Source organism: Mastigoproctus giganteus, chromosome 5 (genome assembly GCF_048544385.1).
Source record: "Mastigoproctus giganteus isolate SK-2022 chromosome 5, ASM4854438v1, whole genome shotgun sequence".
Taxonomy (NCBI): Eukaryota; Metazoa; Arthropoda; class Arachnida; order Uropygi; family Thelyphonidae; genus Mastigoproctus; species Mastigoproctus giganteus.
The window spans coordinates 710,806-728,599 of NC_143579.1; the positions used below are offsets into that span (position 1 = coordinate 710,806).

The 17,794-nt window shown below is 43.1% G+C and overlaps 1 protein-coding gene across 1 annotated transcript in view; it reads left to right on the forward strand.

Moving 5' to 3' along the window:
- LOC150085119 (uncharacterized) overlaps nucleotides 1-17,454 on the forward strand; it is a 199,244-nt gene extending 181,790 nt beyond the window's left edge. Inside the window, exon 17 of the mRNA XM_090373880.1 lies at nucleotides 16,421-17,454. Within this exon, the coding sequence (XP_090230006.1) occupies nucleotides 16,421-16,671 (251 nt within the window). The 3' untranslated portion in view covers nucleotides 16,672-17,454. The remainder of the gene's footprint in view (nucleotides 1-16,420) is intronic.
- Nucleotides 17,455-17,794: the final 340 nt, after the last annotated feature.

Consider the following 17,794-nt stretch of genomic DNA (forward strand, 5'->3'; position numbering starts at 1 on the left):
GTATAAGGCAATGGTCAGGCCACGCCTTGAGTACTGCGTACGGGTCTGGAGGCCTCATTTTAGGAAGGATGTAGATTTACTTGAGCGTGTACAGAGAAGGGCAACAAGATTGGTGAGGGGAATGAAGGGATCCTCTTACCAAGAGAGGCTTAATTCTGCAAATTGCAATGGCTGGAGACTAGGCACTTGCGCGGTGATCTGATTGAGGTCTATAAGGCCTTGAATGGGTTGAGCACGCTGAATTCTGATGGGATCCTTCCACTTGTTCAGATTACGAACCTAAGGGGGCATAAATTCAAATTAAGAAAGGACAGATCTGCTGAAATTTGCCTTTAGCCAGCTGATGGTTAATTGCTGGAACAAACTTCCATCTGTCGTTGTGGAAATTTATAGATTAAATAAATTTAAGGAGGAACTGGACAGGCATTTGGAGGGAAAGGTGTGATTTTTTTTTTTTTTTTTGGCTGATACTGCATAAGCTCATACACTTGCTTTCCTGCATCACATGCAACTACTACTAATTGTTTGACAGCCTTTCTTTTCGGACTCATTTGGCATGAGTGGTGGTTGGCAACTTAAAGATGCTGAAACTTCGACTGGTGCAAAGGTGAAACATTTAGAAATTGCTTGTCCATATTAAGAAACAGAAATGCTACAATCGTGTGGAACCTTGTACATGTTAAATACGGTGAACTGACTTTACGAAGAGGTATGTTTGGGTTCTAGCGTCACCTGGGGTTTCTCCCATTTCCGCCTATGTTCGTTGTGGGAAGGCGCCTCCGGTGGTTTCCCACAACTGCGGCATATGAACTCTGCAGAGCCAAACACTGTGTCACTGTGAAAGACAAAAAATGTTTTGTGTTGTAAATGAAGTGGCGAAGATCAGTGAGTTACTGAATTATGTGCTCCTAAAAATACTCAAATACCTAAGTTAACCTGAAAGGATCATAAATGAACTGCATATTGACAGAGAGCTTATGAGAAGTGGAATCTGGATATAGTGTCTACTAATGGAATCCTGAACAGGTAATATGTCTAATCTTGATTTTAAGCATTCATACTTCGCGTAGTAGTTGAAAGGAACGGTTGGTTTATAGTGATCCAGTGCAGCGGAACATAGCAATATTCTGCTTAAGGCAATACGGCACTTAAGCTCTGGACAAGGTCAAGCGGTGACAAAGTTAGGGATTATACCTCCCCCACTCCTACCTGCATATTCCATCAGCTAGTCATCGAATGAAAGAAGTGCGCTATCTTCTTGTACTAAAGACTACCTGCCACGAAATTACTGAAAGTCCGGCTCCCGTTTGCATTGCAGAATCACAGATTTCAGCGCATCAGCATTGCAGCTTACTTGCTGCATTTGTCTGACCAATGATGACTTCATAATTAAATGCGTTACTTGTCACAAAAACTATTGCAATAAGCCCGATTGTACTTCTGTAGATATTAAGAGATTAAACAAAACTAGAAAACGCAAGTTTGAATGTAACGCCTGTAGGCAACAAACAGGGAAAAATAATGAAGAATTACCTAATGAAGTCATTTGTGAAGATTCTTGCACAGAACAGATTAATGACCTTGAACAAGCAACAAGAGAAATCCTCTCGCAGACTGACCTTGGAAATGGCATCTTGGGCCATCCTGAAGGATCAATTTTGGAAATCTTAGGATGCGATATTTGCCCGGAAGACTGCGAGCACTCTGAAGGGGCTTCCACTAGACAGAGGAGCAATCATAGTCTGAAGGAAAGGCAAGAAGAGAACCGTAAAGAATATGTCTCGCGTACGGAATTAAAGGATATCCTTGCACCCCTTTTCGATGCAGGCTGTGGAATACGCTGAAAACCTCGCGAGCAATTTCATCCCTGTACATAAAATGCTACAGGAACTGCAGGAAGAGAATTTTCTTCTCAAAGAACAAAACAGTAAAATATTGCACACCCTTAAACGACTGGAGGAAAAGCTAGGATGCTTTGAAACCGTCCTCGTTGCACAAGGTGGCTCAACGGCTCCCGTAACCGACGAAACTTGCTATGCGAGGCAGAGCTACCCAAAGAAAAGTAGAAGTGATATGCATAATCGTACAGGAGGACAGAAAGCATTGAAAATCACAAACAGAAGACAAGAAAAGAATTGAATTCGGGGGAAAACATATCAGAACGAATTGCAAAACTACAAGACAGCCAAATAATATGTGAATCTCAAGCCCAGCCGGGAACTGTCTGTTTGCAGCAGGACTCTGTTTGCGCAAGCAATAGCACCGAATCCAGTGAAACTTTAGGGGCAGCACAAGGAAATGGCTCCACACATTCCACTAGGAAAAGTCGAAACCAAAATAAAGAAGTCTCAGAAATATTAGGACAACAGGAATCAACTGAAATGATTGGGGCATGCATGTATTCCAAGAGTACGAACGCCAGAGTTACATCTTCCCCCTCAAATCATGTTCCTGCAAACCCACTCACTTATGCGAACATCACTATGCTACCTAAAAAGCGTAACACTTTTGAGGGTAGAAAAACCCGCCCATCCCAAAATTTCATGCCTAATCTCACCGAGGACAGCCGACGACATAATCCAGTTCACAGAGAAAGTATTAACGTGTCTTCCTGTAACACACCTGAAACAAACAAACGGTTTTCTGAAATGTACAACATTACTTCCGTTGCAACCAGAGAGCAAATTTTTGTATCAAGGCTGGGACCCACAACACAGCCCAGAAACATTAAAGCCATGCGTGAGGGCGAACATGGGATAACTGTGGAAGTAAAGCGAGTGAAAACCCGACACCCAGCTTACTCCTCCTTTATAATCTCTTGTCCACCACATAAAGCAACTCGCCTACAAGACGTAAACGCCTGGCTAGTAGGTACCTTAGTCAAGCCCTACAGAGACAGATGGGCCAGACCACTGGTTAAAAATGATGCAAGGAATCGGGCTCAATAGCAATCAAGAAAACTATCCCCAGCTGGGGATGCAGAACATCACATCCACCTGTTTGTACAAAACGTGAGGAGCATCTCAAATAAGCTCCACACCCTACAAACGATGATGATGTACGAGGACCTGGATTTCATTTTCTTAATCGAAACCTGGTTGGGAAATGGAAAACAGTTAGATCGGCTAACTGCGGCAGCAAACTGCAAATGTGTGGGAACCGGAAGAACAGATAGGCGAGGAGGGGGAGTTATAATTTGCTATCAAAATAAATACCAGCCTATAAGAGAACGAAAAACCAATTCAAATAATTTTGAAGGGGCTTGCGTTACCTTTTTAATAGAATATTTGAAAATACAGTTATGCATTATATACCTCCCACCTGAGCACTCAAAGGAGACAAGAAACGAACTCTATGCTTGGCTTGCTGCAAATCTAAAGCCATCAGTCGACACAATAATAGCGGGAGATTTTAATTTGCCTCTTCCGAAACACAGGGAGGCCAAGAAAGAGCTGGATGCTACATTGGGTGCATTGCACTTAACGCAGCTTCCGACACCAGTGACAAGGGGAATGCAGCAACTTGACCTGTTGTATCATAGTTCCTTAGACATAAGGCTAGCGCAAAACTGCATAAAATTTAAGTCGGACCACAATCCCATTGAAATAGAAGCAGCACTGAAGATACACAAATACATGCAGGGTAACCACACGAACTGGGAAAAGCAAAGTAAGTATCTTTTCTCCGTGAAGTATATTAATGCAGAGGTCATTCTCAGTCACCTGACTACTTACAACTGGAATGAGTTGCAAGAAAATCCAGTAGACGAAGAAGCTTTAGAAATGATCACTAAAAAGCTATACCAAACAGCATTGGAAGGAGCAGCAAAAGAAATCAAAATATCTGAGAGAACAAAAGAATGGTTTAACCCACAACTGAAAGCAAGTTTCCGCAGGAAGCATAAACTATACAGAAAATGGCAAAGAACGGGTCATCCTGCCGATCACATTCGTTATAAGAAAGAAAGAGCACATTTCATCAAAATGAAGACAGGCACACTGCAATGTTGTTCTTAACAAACTAAAACGAGCAAAAAGAATTACTAGCAATAGAAATAGCACAGAGAATATGACAGAATGCATTTTCAAGGAATGGGCTAATAACACTTTTAGTAACCTGCATGGACTGAATCAAATTGAGAACACTGATAATGGTAACAAAATTTTTGAATTCCTGAAAGATTTTAAAAACTATTCGGCAAGAGAGGAACCAACAAGACCTCCTTTGAGTGAAATACAAATCACCAAAGAGAGCGTAATGAAAGCAATCAACGATCTGCCCAATAAGGGCACTGTTGGACCAGACAAATTTCCAATGTTCATCCTTAAGATAAGTAGCCCATTTATAATAGATCTATTACTGCACATCTATCAGGAAATCATTAGGTCAGGAGCTTTCCCGCAAGCCTGGAAAAATTACATTGTAACCCCAATACCAAAGATTAAACACCCAAAATTGGCTAAGGATTACAGACCAATTTCTGTTAGTTGCATCCTACAGAAGGTATTCGAAAAAGCACTGCTTCCCCAATTCAATCCACACTGCTTCAGCCATAGACCACCACATTTGCACTCAGTCATTTCGGGAAGATCAACAATAACAAACTTACTGGAAACCCTTTTTCGCGTGCAGAGAGCACTAAATGAGAAAAAGCAAATCGATATTATTTTTTTGGATATCTCCGCAGCCTACGACAACGTCTCAATTCCAGCGCTCATTGCGATTTTAAGGAATTATTTTAATGTAAGAGGAAATCTGTTAACTATAATAACCAGCCTGCTAGAACATAGGAAACTTACTGTTAAGCACCAAAAGCTACAATCTTGCTTTACCATCTCGCGAGGAGTGCCACAAGGGGGAGTTCTTTCGGCTACTCTCTTCGCGGCCGCCCTGGAGCCGTTTCTTGCACGGTACTACAATTTTATAACATATGCTGACGATGTAAAATTCTTCATCACTTCCAAAGACCATGAAACAGCAGAAGGTATTTGCCAGATGGCAAATAGCACAATCCGAGAATTTGAGAGCTACCTGGATTGCATCGGGCTCCGTATTAATGCGCAGAAGTCTGCCCAAATGACCATAACTTGAAAGCAGAATAAAAATGACATCTCGATCTCTGTGAACGGGGCTAGAGTGAAAAAAGTATGAGGTATGAGGTATGAGGTATATTGAGGGTCTAGCGGCTCCTGGAATTTCTCCCATCTCCGCGAATGTTCTATGTATCGGTGACAGTACCCTGTCAAAGCCAGAGATTTAGAAATGTGTGGGTCATGAGTAGTGTTATATGTTGTGCCATTGTTTATCCGGCTTATTGGCCGCCAGGCCCCTAATGGGACCAGACGTTGTCCATACCTCGCCACGTGGAGGCTAGCCGGGTGTTACCATTGAGTCAATTGTACTCTGGCAGGTCCTGCCACTTACTTTCCTGGGATTTTAGTGGCTAGGACCTAAAATAAAATTGGAACGACCGCGGTTGATTTTAAATCACTTACATTAAAGCACTAATATGGGGTTTGACGCTGAAAGCCTGTTTCTGAAGTGCCTAAAAGGTTGGGCGAAATTTTTTGGTGTATTTTAAATTTGGACGTGTAGGGCTATACGCTGTGCAAGAAAAAGTGCCGGGAGGGGAGAATGAAGGCTGGTGGGTGAAATAGGAAGAAGAGGGTCGATAGGGTAGGTGACCCCCAATTTTTCAGTGAGGCATGCCCATGCCCCACCAGAGGGAAGAAATGCACTCTCACCTGGATCTGGCTCTTAAGTGGGATGACAGACTTACCTTTGCTCAATACTTCGCCCATATGAAGACAAAAATATTCGCCGCTTTATGGGCTACTAGACAACAACTGGTAGGAATTAGGGATCCTCAGCTAGCGACCAAGTATATTTTAATGTGTGTCCTGCCAATTGCAATGTATGCCTCGCAAATCTGGTCTTCAGCTCCAGATTCACATTATAAGTCCGTCCTTGGGATCGAGTACTGGTTCTTGCGATGGCTTAACAGAGTTGCTGGCCACCCTTTTACTATCTCAAGGGCCATTCTCTACTCAAACCTTAACATCACACCCTGGATGCAGCGGACAATTAACAGGAACATACACACTCTCGCACAAATGCTCACAGGCAGAGTGGATGCTCCAGTCCTGGATAATATTCTAGTCAAACCGCGTGTCACTGCTAGACGTTGCGGAGAACTAAATAATCCACTGCGTCCAGTCCTGAACAATCTTAGTAGCCTGCAAAGATTCTTCCCATCAAATGCAGCGAAAATATTTAACTCACTACACATAGATGCCGAAAAACTGTGTGAGGATGCAACATACCGGAAAGAGATCTTCCAGGATTCGTACAGACTTACCAAAATATGAATCGGCTGCAAAGTACCAAAGAATTTAGAGTAAAAGAGAAACTTTCTGCTTTCAGAACAATAATAATTTGTTGACTGTAAAAATATACCTTCTGTAACAGTTATGTTAATATGTAAGTTATAGATGGAATCATTAGTGAATTGTGAATATATGAGTTGTGTAATGTATGTACAGAATCATCAATGTGTAAATACTGTATATATTAAACATAAAATGTGTATAAAATGTATTTCGGGACGAGACTACGTGTTCAGTATATGTAACCCACTGCCCGTAGTATCTCGTACCCTGATATGTACTTGCACCCTCCTGGCACTTTGCCGTCCCGGGGTGGTTTCCTTTTCTGGAATAAACAGATGATAATAATAATAATAATAAAAAGTATTGTGCTGGGTTCTGTTGGGTGTCCTGGCTTTTGGCCGCAAGGACCCTGGTGGGACCCCACGTTGCCCGCACACACCACTAGGAGATAGCCAAGCTGCCCATAATTCTCTGGCTAGTCTCCGCCACGTCGTCTGAGCTTCCTGGAAAGAAACCAACTAAAAAAAAAAAAAAAGATATAGGGTACAGGGAGTACAGGATGTACCAGAGAGGGTAAAGGAAAGGAGGTATAGACAGAGCTACGGAGGATGTAATGGAAGGCATCCTCCGCACGTTGGGTGAGAATTCTCCCACCTAAGTGGAAGTGGAAAAAGAGGGCCTTCGAGAGGGTGGGGAGACAATTACGTATCAAGAGAGACACGGATGAAACAATTCAAGCCACCCGAGTGTCAAGTCCAGTAGCTAGAAGTGGTCACAATCTAGGTGAAGATGTTCAGTATATGAGAAAAGGGTGTTGATCAATGTGCATCAGTTCCAGGACGTTGCACCAGTGATCTTCTTCTGGTGAAGAGATCATGGGCGAAGGCAGAGAAAGCGTGGTACTGGTCTTCCTCATTGATCTGAAAATGTTCATTTCCTTGAGGCAAGGCATGTATTTTTGATATGAGCAACGTTCGCAGGTCCTCGTAGAGTGGGCAAACATAGAATAGGTGAACCCAGTCTTCGTTTTCACCACAAAGACAGCGAGGGTCATCCACGATGTTCATGGAGGCAAGTTTGTGATTTTTGGATCCATGGCCTGTAATCAGGAAAGTGGTATAACCCTGGGCTGTAGGGTTATATACCACTAGATTAGTGTAGATCTGGGCTATTTCGCGTAAGAATATTTTAGTGATGGAACCCTTGGAGGTCGTATTCCATCTGCTTTGCAAGGCGTTAACAAGGAAAGATGCAAGGCGCTTTTTTTCTTGTTTGATAGTGTTTGCTGGGTTTGTAGTGAAATCCAAGATGTTGGTAGGGAGTACCTTTGCGAGCCGGTAGTGCACGCCTTTGCGAATTATCTGCAGGTCTAGAGGGCGAACTCCTGCCCAGACTTGGAGCGCTGGGTTGCTTACTGTGAAGCAGGCATGGGTCATAGTGAGAAGGATATTACGCTGGATGGAGGTGAGCTTCCTTTGGTTACGAACAATGAGTGCACGATGATACCAGACACCTGCACAGTAGGTTATAGTGGGAATAAATACAGCTTATTCCCACTGCTGATCCTCACTACCATTGCCGTGCAGTTCCTGACTTTGCGACGAAGGTAGTCTAGATGCGGGTAAAACGTAAGCTTGGGGTCGAGAATTACCCCAAGGTACAACTTCATCTCAGTTGTCAGTTTCATGGTTCTACCAGCAATTTTAATTTGCGTCGACCTGCTTATTTGAAGGGTTCCTCTGAGTAGAATTGAAGTAGTTTTCTCGGGGGATATATGGAGTTTATGGAGGCTGGCCCATTCTTGTAACTTTGTAAGGGCTCCGATGGCTGTTGTTTCCAGTGACTGTCAGTATCAAGTCGTCTGCGAAGGCTTGGGTGGAAACATCCCCCAGGTCTAGGTTCAGGAACTCGTCCATGACCACATTCCATAGGAAAGGGCCAAGGACAGAGCCATGGGGGCTTCCTCTGTAGACATTTCTGGGGACTTGTCGATAGGCATTTCTGACTGTAACACTTCTGTTATGAAGATAGTCCTGTATGCAACTGTAAAGATTTGCTGGAACGCTAGCTTCTCTGAGTCTTCGTAGTATAGTTAGCCACCAGAGCAAGTCAAAGGCCCGGCGAAATCCACTGATATTACTAAGAAGTATTTGGTGGCTGAATTTTTGACTGAATCCGTGAGCTGTCGAAGAGCATCTTCTGCTCAACGGCCTATCCGAAAGCCGAACTGGTTTGAGGACTGGAGATTTGCATTTTTATAGTGTTTTTCCAATCTGGATAAGAGAAGACGTTCAAATATTTTGCTTAAAACGGGAAGGAGTACTATGGGTCTGTATGACCTTGGCTGCTCTGGTGGCTTACTTGGGTTCTTCAAAATGAGGCGTAGATTGGCCTCTTTCCAGTCATCCGGGAAGCGTCCAACTTCCAGACAATGGTTGTACAAGCTGAGAAGGAGATTTGATTACTTCTCTGCAAGCTTCTTAATTACTTCTGCTTCAATGAAGTCTAACCCTGGGCTTTTTTTTTTTTTTTGTTTTGCCAATGGCAAGTTTTAATTCATCTAAGTTGAAAGGCTGTTCTATAGAAGTGGATGCGTTTTCAGTACACACTTCTTGTTGCTGGCTGGATTGAGGATCTGTGTTTAGCGGGAACAGGGTGTCCAAGATGTTGTTTACTGACTCTTTCCATGTGAGGGTTGTGGTGCCCTGCGGGGTGACTGTAGAGGAGATGACGTCACCCTGGGGAGCTTGTTTGTAACAGTGAGATACATAACTCCCCAGGGGGTGCTGTTTCCAGTCGTGGAGACCAGGTGCTCCCAAGACTGTTTCTTCTTGGCTCTAATTAAACTAGTGTAGTCATTTCTTAGCCTGTGATAGTTATTGGGTAGAGCATCAACTTCATGAGGGGGCCAAGTACGGCGAGCACGTTGAAATGATTTCTATGCTGCATGAACCTGATGGCGTAGATGATCCAGTTGGTTGCACCACCATGGGACAGCACTCGGGAAAGGGTGTTTCATCTTGATTGTTTTGTCACAGACATTGGTTATGACTGATGTTATTTTCCTCTGATGCTGGTTGTGGTTGAGGTTGGTGAGATTGGCGTTTCCAGGAATTTTAAGGGAAGCTTGGACCGTTAAATTGAAGGGGTTCAAATCTGTTTTGTTAAAACGGATGATATTGTTTCTAGGCGGAGGTGCTGATTCTATTGAGCGTTGAAGGTTAAAAGTAATCACCCTATGGTCGGAAGTTGTCCAAGCCTCGCAGACTTTCCAGTCAGTGATCTTAGTGGCAATGGATCTAGTGGCTGCTGAGATGTCTATTGTGGATTCCCATAGGGTATTACTGAAGGTAGTTATGTTGATAGGCTTGTTAAGGGTTACAAGAGAGGATGTAGCGAGAAAGTTCTCCAGTTGCCGGCCGTTGTGATTGTCCGGGCGGTCTTCCGAGTTGCTCTGCCACATTGCAGAACGGCAGTTGACGTCGGCACAGAGAATAATCTTCCCATCTGGGAGGAGGGCTTGGACGGCTTGCAGATACCTGATGGTAGGGACTATCTCTTCGCCTGGACGACAGACGTGGAACGATCCCATAGTTCCTATAAGCTGGGCACACACTGCCCATGGGGTACAGAGGCCCATGATCCGATATTCTTGCTTTTTCTTTTTTTTACTCCTTAGTTATATCCATTGTGTATCCACTCGTTGTTATGGGAATATTCCGTGAAAGGTGATACATCAGAACTTTACTGTAAACTATAACCTTTACGAAGAAGTGTAAGGTGTGTTTAGAGTCAAGCGGCACCAGGGGTTTCCCCCCATCTCCGCGTAGTTTACATTGTGGGTGAACCAGTTGACTGGAAAAGCCAGAGATTTAAAAGTTTGTGGACTTTGTATATGTGTGATGCCTTGTCCCGTTGTTATTCTGTTCGTTTAGCCACCACACCTCTACTGAGGCCCCACGTTGCCCCACTTTCGCCCCGTGGAGGCAGACCAGGTACCCACTAGTATACACTCTGGCAGATCCTGCCACCCAACTTCTTGAGATTTCAGTGGCTAGGACATAAAAAAATTTTTTTTTTTTAAATCGCGCACGCGTCGCGGGAAGCGCTAGGAGAACTCCAAAATGTTGGGCAAAATTAATTTCGATTGGTGATTTAGATTGTGTGGGGCGTCTTCGCGTTGCTGTCAGATAGAGCGGGGTGAAGGCCGAACCTGAGGGTAGATAGACAGAAATATGGAGCCGAAAGGGAAGGCATCTCCAGTTTACAGTGGGGCATTCCGCTAGGGGGATGATTGTGTCCGGCTGTCTGTATGATATGCTCCGTAAACTTTTCTTGTTTTGTGTGTTTTTTATTTAAAGTATTAAGTTCCTATTAGTGCCACCACATAAGGATAGGCCCTTGGATTGCCAGGTGCAAGTACTGTATTATTTGAACGGACAACAGATAAGTATTAAATGAATTTCTGCATGTTCATTCCGCTACTCCACACAAGCGCTTTCAGCCATTATCTTGTAGTTCAACTTATACATGTGTCCAACAGACACTTGACCTTGACCAGGCATTAGAGTATTGCCTAGCCGCTCTGTTCTTCCCTCCCTACTTAGACCCCTGCTCCCTGTGGATTTCACTTCAGGGCAATTAAGGCGACCGGCAGGTCACAGTGCCAATTGCTTGCTAAACCACAACTGTGGTGATATTAAATTATCTAGTAACACTACAGCAACTGAATTCAATATGACAAATACTACCTCCTGTCAAAATTCTAGCGTCTGCACCATCTGTGGGACCAGCTCTGACCCCATTGTCCAATGTATTGAGTGCAAACAATTAATATGCAATGACTGTACACATTCTGACTTGAAAAAATTAAATAAAAGTCGGCGGAAATCATTCTGTTGTGATAGATGTCGACTCAGAAATTCTCAGAAAAGCCCTATAACTGTTGCAACGCCAAACAGCACGGAACCTGAGTCACTTTCCTCCTCTTCCGCTAACAAAGTTGAAATGCCGTACTCTAGTACATTTGAGACAAATATCATGCCAATAACTAGAAATACCGACTCTGAGTCGTACATGGATGAAGCCTCTAATCCTTCTTTGTTGTCTTTGGGGTCGCATCAAATCTCAGATGCATCAACTCAAACACATATATCTGTGCTGTCAGAAGATCTCAGCGCTAACTCCTTCCCTACGGAAACTCTGAATCCAACCTTTGGTATTCTGCAATCAACTGAATTCCAGGAACTACTCTTTAACACTATGCAGAAAATCCTCATTCAAACTCATCTAATCAGCGCACCTCATACTGCAAACTGAAATTCTCCTGGATTCTAATACACTCAATGAAGGAAACAGCGAGCTATCCACGGAGATCTGTGGTATAAAAACAATATTAACTAATCAACAGGCTGAAATTTCTGACATTAACGCCCAAATTAAAAATCTCACTTCAATTATGTCTTGCCACTTAAGGGAAGCTAGGAAGAATTCTGAACCTACTCTCGAAACCAATGGGCTCAAAGTGAATACGAATTCTTCATTAACTGACGATGCCCTCAGTATTGAGACCAGATCTTCACCTTCCACCGGCCTCAATACTTCTACTGCTGCAAATATTAATTTGCTCAAGCCTGCTAACATTCATGACTCAAGTCATTCAACTGAGCAATTTATTGCCAAACAGACTCTGTTAGATGATTCTTCTGGTGTAAATAGAACCACTCCTCCCACCTACTCTCCTCTGCGGAACAGTTCTGTCTGTACCTCTATTTCACAAGCTCAGAGTCACCAAGCGCAATCCTCTTCAGCATCAGTTAAGGCAACGTATGCAAAAATAACTGCTGCCACATCTAATGAGGTCTGCAAACCTGTCTGTAGATCTGCCGCCACAGCGAGTAAACCTGTTTCTAATTGCCAGTCTCAAATATCACACCAAAGATCAAAACAGAACAAACCGTCAGAAAATATTAAAGCATCTATATCTCAAGATACTTTCTCCAAGCTTCCAGCCATAACTCATCAAACACAGAATGTAACTACTGCAGAAAAATCTCAGTTACTCAAACACAAGTATAATATCACAATTATTCCCACAAAAGACCGAATTTTTCTTTCTAGACTTGGACCCGCCACTAAATCTGAAGATCTTATCAACCTAATTAAAGAAGAATATGGTTTCGGAGTAGATGTCCGTTCTCTGAAGACACGATGTCCCGCCTACTCATCTTTTATAATAACATGCCTTCCATCACAAACAGAAAAAGTGCTGAATCTAAGATCCCATTTATCAGGGGCTCTAGTAAAACGCTTCACGGACAGACCATCAAGGGAGTCCAAAATCTCCTCTCCACCGGCATAGCAATCAGATACCCTGCTATCTACACATACTACGTTCTCCTCTCGTCATAGAATCCCCAGATCCCTACTGTTCAGTGTTTACCTTCAGAATTGCAGGAGTATAATTAGCAACCTAAACCACTTCAGAGCAATCCAAGGCTCACATATTTACGACATTTACCTGCTCACTGAAACCTGGCTCTCCATTGATATTGATGATCAGGAGATTATAGATGGACAATATACAATCCATAGAAAGGACAGAGGATCTCGTGGAGGCGGAGTAGCTATTATACACTCTAACCATATACTCTGTGAAACTGCATCAAATTTCACAAATATTGAATCAGTATACTGCCTTCTTCATCTTGGCAAGTTAAAAGTTTTAATAGTATTGCTTTATTTTCCACCTCCCTTAACTAATATAGACCTCCAGTACTTAGAAAGCTCGCTGGAATCAATCTTCCCACTAATTCAATCTGCCGACATAGCAATGGTTTTGGGTGACTTTAACTGTCAATTGGCCAATTTAGGATCTTCTTCTCCATCACTGCAGACTAGGGCTCTCTTTAATATGCTTCACAGCTATGGTCTGGAACAAATTTGCAACTTTCCAACCAGAGAAAATGCCTACCTCGATCTAATATTTTCCTCTACTCATATAGATGTTCACACCGACAACCCCATATTTCACTCGGATCATTCACCAATTACTTTTGACATCACAGTGACTTCTCATAACTTCAAATGCAGCCCCCGTACTCCTCGATTCAATTTCAGAAAGGCTGACTGGCCTCTGCTCAACCTAGCTCTAAGAAATGTAGACAAGCAGCTCGCTGACGCTATGGATGACATCGATGTGCTCACCAACAACCTGATTAACTGTGTCCATTCAGTTATATCTGACATTGTTCCTCAATCCCATCTTACCGCACGCTCTACCTACCCGCACTGGTATAACAGTGAACTAATACGTAAAATTAAATCCAAAGAATTCTACAGAAACAAGTATAAGCAAACAGGTGACAGTCAATACTATGAAATATTCAGCCAACTCCGCAAAGAAGTGAAAACTCTCATATTAAACTCCTACAACATGTATACAGAGTCAGTTCAGGATAGTCTGCTTACTCACAGAGATATCAAACCATTCTGGAATTTCATGAAGCATAAGAACATAACCAGTAGAAAGTTACAACTCCGAAACGCAGATGGAATTCTCTTATCTGACGAATTCAGTATTGCTCAAGAGTTTGCCAAACACTTTTCCAGAATTCAAACAAATGATACATTGAGACCTGCCTCATTTCCTGACTTCACACCTGTTAAAGATGATATCCTCATTAATCTCTTTATCACTGATGAAGATTTAAATTCGGCATTAAAAAGCATGAGAAATGACTATACCAGAGGCCCAGATGACATTCCAGGCTTATTTTGGAAAAGGACTGTCACTACATTGAAACCCCTCATACTGCGGATCTTCAACCTGTCTCTCAGGCTGGGGAAGTATCCTAAGCACTTTAAGCAGGTCAATATAGTTCCTATTTTCAAAAAAGGTGATAAAAATGACGTATGCGATTACAGACCCATAACCTTGCAAAACAGCCTGGCTAAACTCTTCGACACAGCAGTGTACAAACATCTCTTCGAATTCTTCAAGCCTTTTATCGATTAGAATCAACATGGTTTCTGCAGTGGCAAGTCAGTATTCACAAATTTACTTCCTTTCTGGCAATACTCCTCTGTAGTCCTTGATAACCACCTTCAAGTTGGTGCAGTCTACACAGACATATCCAAGGCATTTGATAAAGTCCCGCACGAACAACTTCTGGAAAAACTTAAGCTATATGGTATCCGTGACCCTTTGCTCTCATGGCTACGCAGCTATATTACGCATCGTTCCTTGAGCGTTATCATCGATCAAGTGAACTCAGACTGTTTTATACCACTAAGCGGAGTACCACAAGGCTCTCCCTTAGGTCCTCTTCTCTTCATTGTTTTCGTAAATGATCTTCCTTCTTTCATGTACACCTCCAATGTTCAAGTTGCTCTCTATGCAGATGATCTTAAGATCTACTCAGCAGTGAAGGAGACTACCGATTCTCAACAGCTTCAATGTGCTCTCAATAAATTCTCTCTGTGGCTATCTCTGAATGGCTTGTCTGCTAACCCCTCGAAGTGCAAAGTAATCTCTTTCTCATCTTGCAGATCTCCACAACTAATGAATACGGAGTATAGTATAAAAGAGAATCCCTAAGTTAACGACTTAGGGATTCTCTTTTCCAGCAGTGCTAAATTCGATGCCCATGTCCTTAAAATCACCAGCAAAGCATTCAAAACACTGGGATTCATCAAACGGAACACATACAAGTTCAAAAGCTACAGATATGCGGTTATCCTCTATAAAACTATTGTTCTGTCAATCCTTGAATTCAGTTCACCCATCTGGAATCCTCACACAAAGACTTTAACTAACAAAATTGAAGCAGTCCAAAAAAACTTTATCCGTTACCTTACGTACCGCAATCCTCTATTCTATCACTCAGTGTATTATGAATCGCTGTGTGATTACTTTCATCTGAGGCCTCTGTGCACTAGAAGAGTTACTGCTGACATCGCCCTTCTAGCCAAAGTAATCACTGGAATTTACGAAGCATCTGATATCCTGAGTAAAATAAACTTCAATGCTCCCTGTAGACAAGTCAGGAACCTTACACCGTTTCGCCTTGACTCTGCCAACACGGACTTAATGAAGTTCAGTCCACTGAACAGAATCAGCAAATCAGCAAATGACTCTCGCATTGACTTCTTTGACAACTCCCAATCACTGATGAACTCCATCCACAAGTTTGCCTCTTCACTTAAACTGCAAAGTGACTAGCTCACATCTAATTATTGTAGTTTATTATTATTTGTTTTATTATTTTTCTATTCTCTAACGGATTAATTATTACTTGTTTTACCGGTAACTTAACTTAATACAATCCTCTTTTGTACATATGTTTTTATTGTTTGAATCTATATCAATGTTTATCGTCCTGTTGGATTTCATATTATTGTTATTATGTTTATTGATCTGATCTCAGATACACTGTTAATGGTTACCTGTTGTGTATCTTGTTATTAATAAAATAAAATAAAATAAAATAAAAATAAAAATACCCATGCCCCACCAGAGTGAAGAAATAGGGTGGCAGGGGGAGGGGACAGCAAACTATCCCCCCTCCCTGCCAGGAAGGGGGAGACAATGAGCCAGACAAGGGAGTTGTCTGGCTCATTGTCTGGTCAAGTCCGCACCATCCAGAAAACTTGAGGCCCAGCAGAGGCGATTCAATGTTGGTTTAGCTGAATAGATAGTGCAAAATGTCATAGTTGGGATTCACTCGTGGGACTCTTGTCCCGTCCGGTAGTCAATGTTCTGGGAAGTGGTTTTTTTGTCACTTCTCGGAAGAGTAGTGACAAAACTCCACTTCCCAGAACACATTGACTACTGGACGGGACAAAGAAGTGAAATTCGATCATATTGGGTGATCGTAAAGTTTAAAATTCAGCGAAATCACACACACACACACACACACACACACACACACACACACACACACACACACACACACACACACACACACACACACACACACACAGTCCGCTGTTATCTATCGCCGTCTAATTCAGAGGTGTTTATCTTGCAGATCAACCTACTAAAACGTCGAGGCCTTCCACGAACCACAGTTCCGCAGCAAACACTCCCACCATCACCAGGGTGGTGCAGAAGACTGCAGACGGCAGGATGTACCTAAGCACCACCGTCATCGGGGGAATGGGGATACCTGCGTTCTACAGCACCGCTGGGAGTGAAGTGGCAGTGTCCTCGGACGACAGTGACAGCCATCCCTTGACATCCCATAAGCGGACTGTAGCTGTAGGGGAGTCGTCCTGCTGAGAGAAAAGGGGAGTCCTCTGAACAGTGCTAAGGTAACAGCTGACTGGCGGAAGATGTTCCGCTTCCAACTCGAGTAGAGCACTTCCTTGGTTACGTGGCTGTCAACTTGAATCATCTTAAATCGAGCGAGTGTCACTTAAACTTCGCCAATAACGTATCAGTCCTGTCACGCTCTGAGACTCTTTGACCAATTTATTAAATTAGCAATGCTTTTGAAGAGCGACGGCCAAACGAATCTGGCGATGCTTTGTTCGTTAAGGCGAGTCACCTGATAACCCGAAATATTTAGATGCGTTTCTTTGGAGATGTCACCAATTACCACTTGTGCATCTTTCACGACGTACAATAAAACGTGCACTTTTATATCCACGAAGAACTAACGACTGTCGTTTAATTTTACAGTAGTCCTTTGTGGATGGCAAGGTAGACTTTTTGCCCTTCTCTGGTGCGTAAACTTCCCTCGTTTGACCGCTGTCGGAGTAGATGGAAATTTCACCGACTGTCGTCCCACTGTGGCCACATTGACCAGTTTCCGGGACCACCGATGGTTGCATCTCGCAGACGGGCTTGTTCATTGTTGAGTAATTTGGCCAAGGTAAATACACCACGAGGGAGCGAGATCACTGCATCAGTGCAAGGAATCTATTTATGATTGCTATGCCCTGTTAGGGATGAAAACCGTGCCCTCCTTCTCTAGTTAGTTCAACAAAAACAAACCAATGTCTTAAGAATCCGTCATACAAATATCAACAACAGACCTTCAACCCACAATCCTAATATATACACGCCGATGAGCCAAACATTATGACCAGTGAGTCGTAACGCAAATCGAAGTAACTGCAGGTGAACAACGGCGAGTGCGCCAGTCGAGACACGGTACAAAAAACACCCGATACTGAGCTTCGTTAATGAGTGTTACTCTTGTCTTTCAGATGCGAAAGACAGTGGACTTCACCGAGTTTGACGAGGGCCAAATTGTAATGGCCACACGACTGGGTCAGAGCATATCCGAAACGGCAGGGCTGGTGGGATGCTCACGGTCAGCCGTGGTTAGTACTTACCGAAAATGGTCCGAGGAGGGGAACCCACAAACGTCCGGCGAGGTGTTGGACGACCATCGGTC